The following is a 1557-nucleotide window of genomic DNA, read 5'->3' as shown; positions in this document are numbered from 1 at the left end:
TATATTTATATATATATATATTTAAATACATGTTTAAATGTGTCGATTTATATATAAGTCAGAAAAATTTCAAACAACAGTAATTTTAAACAATATTGTTTTTTACTAAATCTTTTTTCTCCTTCCAGGCACTTAGAAAAATATGATGAAGTGTTTGAAAAGCTTAGAGTGAGTATCTGTATAGGATCTATCTTACCAACCTAATTTTTATTTACTTTCATAGGACCATAAGTGTGTGTGTTTTGCAGAAATTGGAGGACAGGGTGGCATCAGATCAGGAGCTAAAGCTGACAGAATTGTTGAGATACTACACAAGGGACATCCAGGCTGCCAAGGTGCCACCTTCCTGTTTGTGTTGTGTAACACTACATTGGTTACAAGCATTGGATTGTATAATTCAACCAAATGTATTAGATTTTATATTTTATAATTATTTCCAGAATGGGGTCATTGTAGAGTGGAAAATTCAAATTTTTGCCCACCTTGAATTCCCCGGTTTTACCAGCCGCCTAGATTTTTTTTTACCAGTCAATGAAACATACATTATTTTTCAAGTGCACATTACTGGTTCTAACAGCAACAAAATTTTTAACACCCTGGGTCATTGTTCACTAGCTGTCAATTTATCCTGATTATAGGTTGAGCAATAACACATTCCTTTTTCTTCCATCAGGACCTGTTGTATAGACGTGCACGGGCACTTGCAGATAACGAGAACTCCAATAAAGCTCTTGACAAGGCTCGTCTGAAGGGTAAGGACATCGCACAGGCTGAGGAAAACCAGAAGCAGTGTCTGCAGAAGTTTGACAAGCTCTCCGAGTCTGGCAAGAAAGGTGTTGTACAATCAAAACTTAATTTTATTTAACTGTCTAATAATATTTATAGTATATGAAGAGTTAAGATGGGGATTATAGATCTGGGCTGGTAGTCAAAAGATTGTAGGTTTAAATCCTGCAAGGAGCTATCTGTGAACTATTACCATTGTGCCTGGTAAGACAGTCAATTACAAAGAAAATTTGAAAAAATCATCAAAGTGGTTTAATTATCAGTTTTGATTTCTTGTGTTTGTAGAGCTCACCAGCTTCAAGGCGAGGCGTGTAGTAGCCTTCCGTAAGAATTTGATCGAGATGACTGAGCTGGAAATAAAACATGCCAAGGTGAGGTGGTTGAAGTGTTGTGTGTATCATTACATGTTTACTTGACAGTGTTCAGGTTCTCATGGAAAACCTGGTAATATGAGAGAATTTAAAAAATGTGCTTTCCAGGACTGGAAATGTCTATATTTAAATTTCTATATTGAATATAAACTTGCGTTCAATAGATTGGGGTCAGTAAGATTCTCTTTTAAAAGAAATTAATAGTGCAATGGTGCTGTATATCGGCGTGCTGCCCACAAGGCTATCAGTGCCTACATATAGCGCCGTTGCACTATGGGTGTCCCGTGTTCGAATCCCGGCTTGTGGACCCTCTCTGTTTTATCCCACTTTGCTTCCTGTCATTACTACTGTCCTGTCAGAATAAAGGCAAAAATGCCAAAAATCAAAAAAAAAAAAAAAA

At 36.4% G+C, this 1557-nt stretch overlaps 1 protein-coding gene across 1 annotated transcript in view; it reads left to right on the top strand.

Moving 5' to 3' along the window:
* LOC107577850 (uncharacterized) overlaps positions 1 to 1157 on the top strand; it is a gene marked incomplete at its 3' end in the record, with an annotated part of 9429 nt that extends 8272 nt beyond the window's left edge. The window contains exons 5-8 of the mRNA XM_016263882.1: positions 81 to 168; positions 249 to 335; positions 674 to 833; positions 1072 to 1157. Coding sequence (XP_016119368.1) covers positions 81 to 168; positions 249 to 335; positions 674 to 833; positions 1072 to 1157 — 421 coding nt within the window. The remainder of the gene's footprint in view (positions 1 to 80; positions 169 to 248; positions 336 to 673; positions 834 to 1071) is intronic.
* Between the last annotated feature and the right edge of the window lie 400 nt (positions 1158 to 1557).

Source organism: Sinocyclocheilus grahami, unplaced genomic scaffold, assembly GCF_001515645.1.
Source record: "Sinocyclocheilus grahami isolate Dianchi unplaced genomic scaffold, SAMN03320097.WGS_v1.1 scaffold7470.1, whole genome shotgun sequence".
Classification (NCBI taxonomy): domain Eukaryota; kingdom Metazoa; phylum Chordata; class Actinopteri; order Cypriniformes; family Cyprinidae; genus Sinocyclocheilus; species Sinocyclocheilus grahami.
The sequence above is the reverse complement of the archived record's forward strand: the minus strand, read 5'-3'. Positions and strand labels throughout refer to the sequence as shown.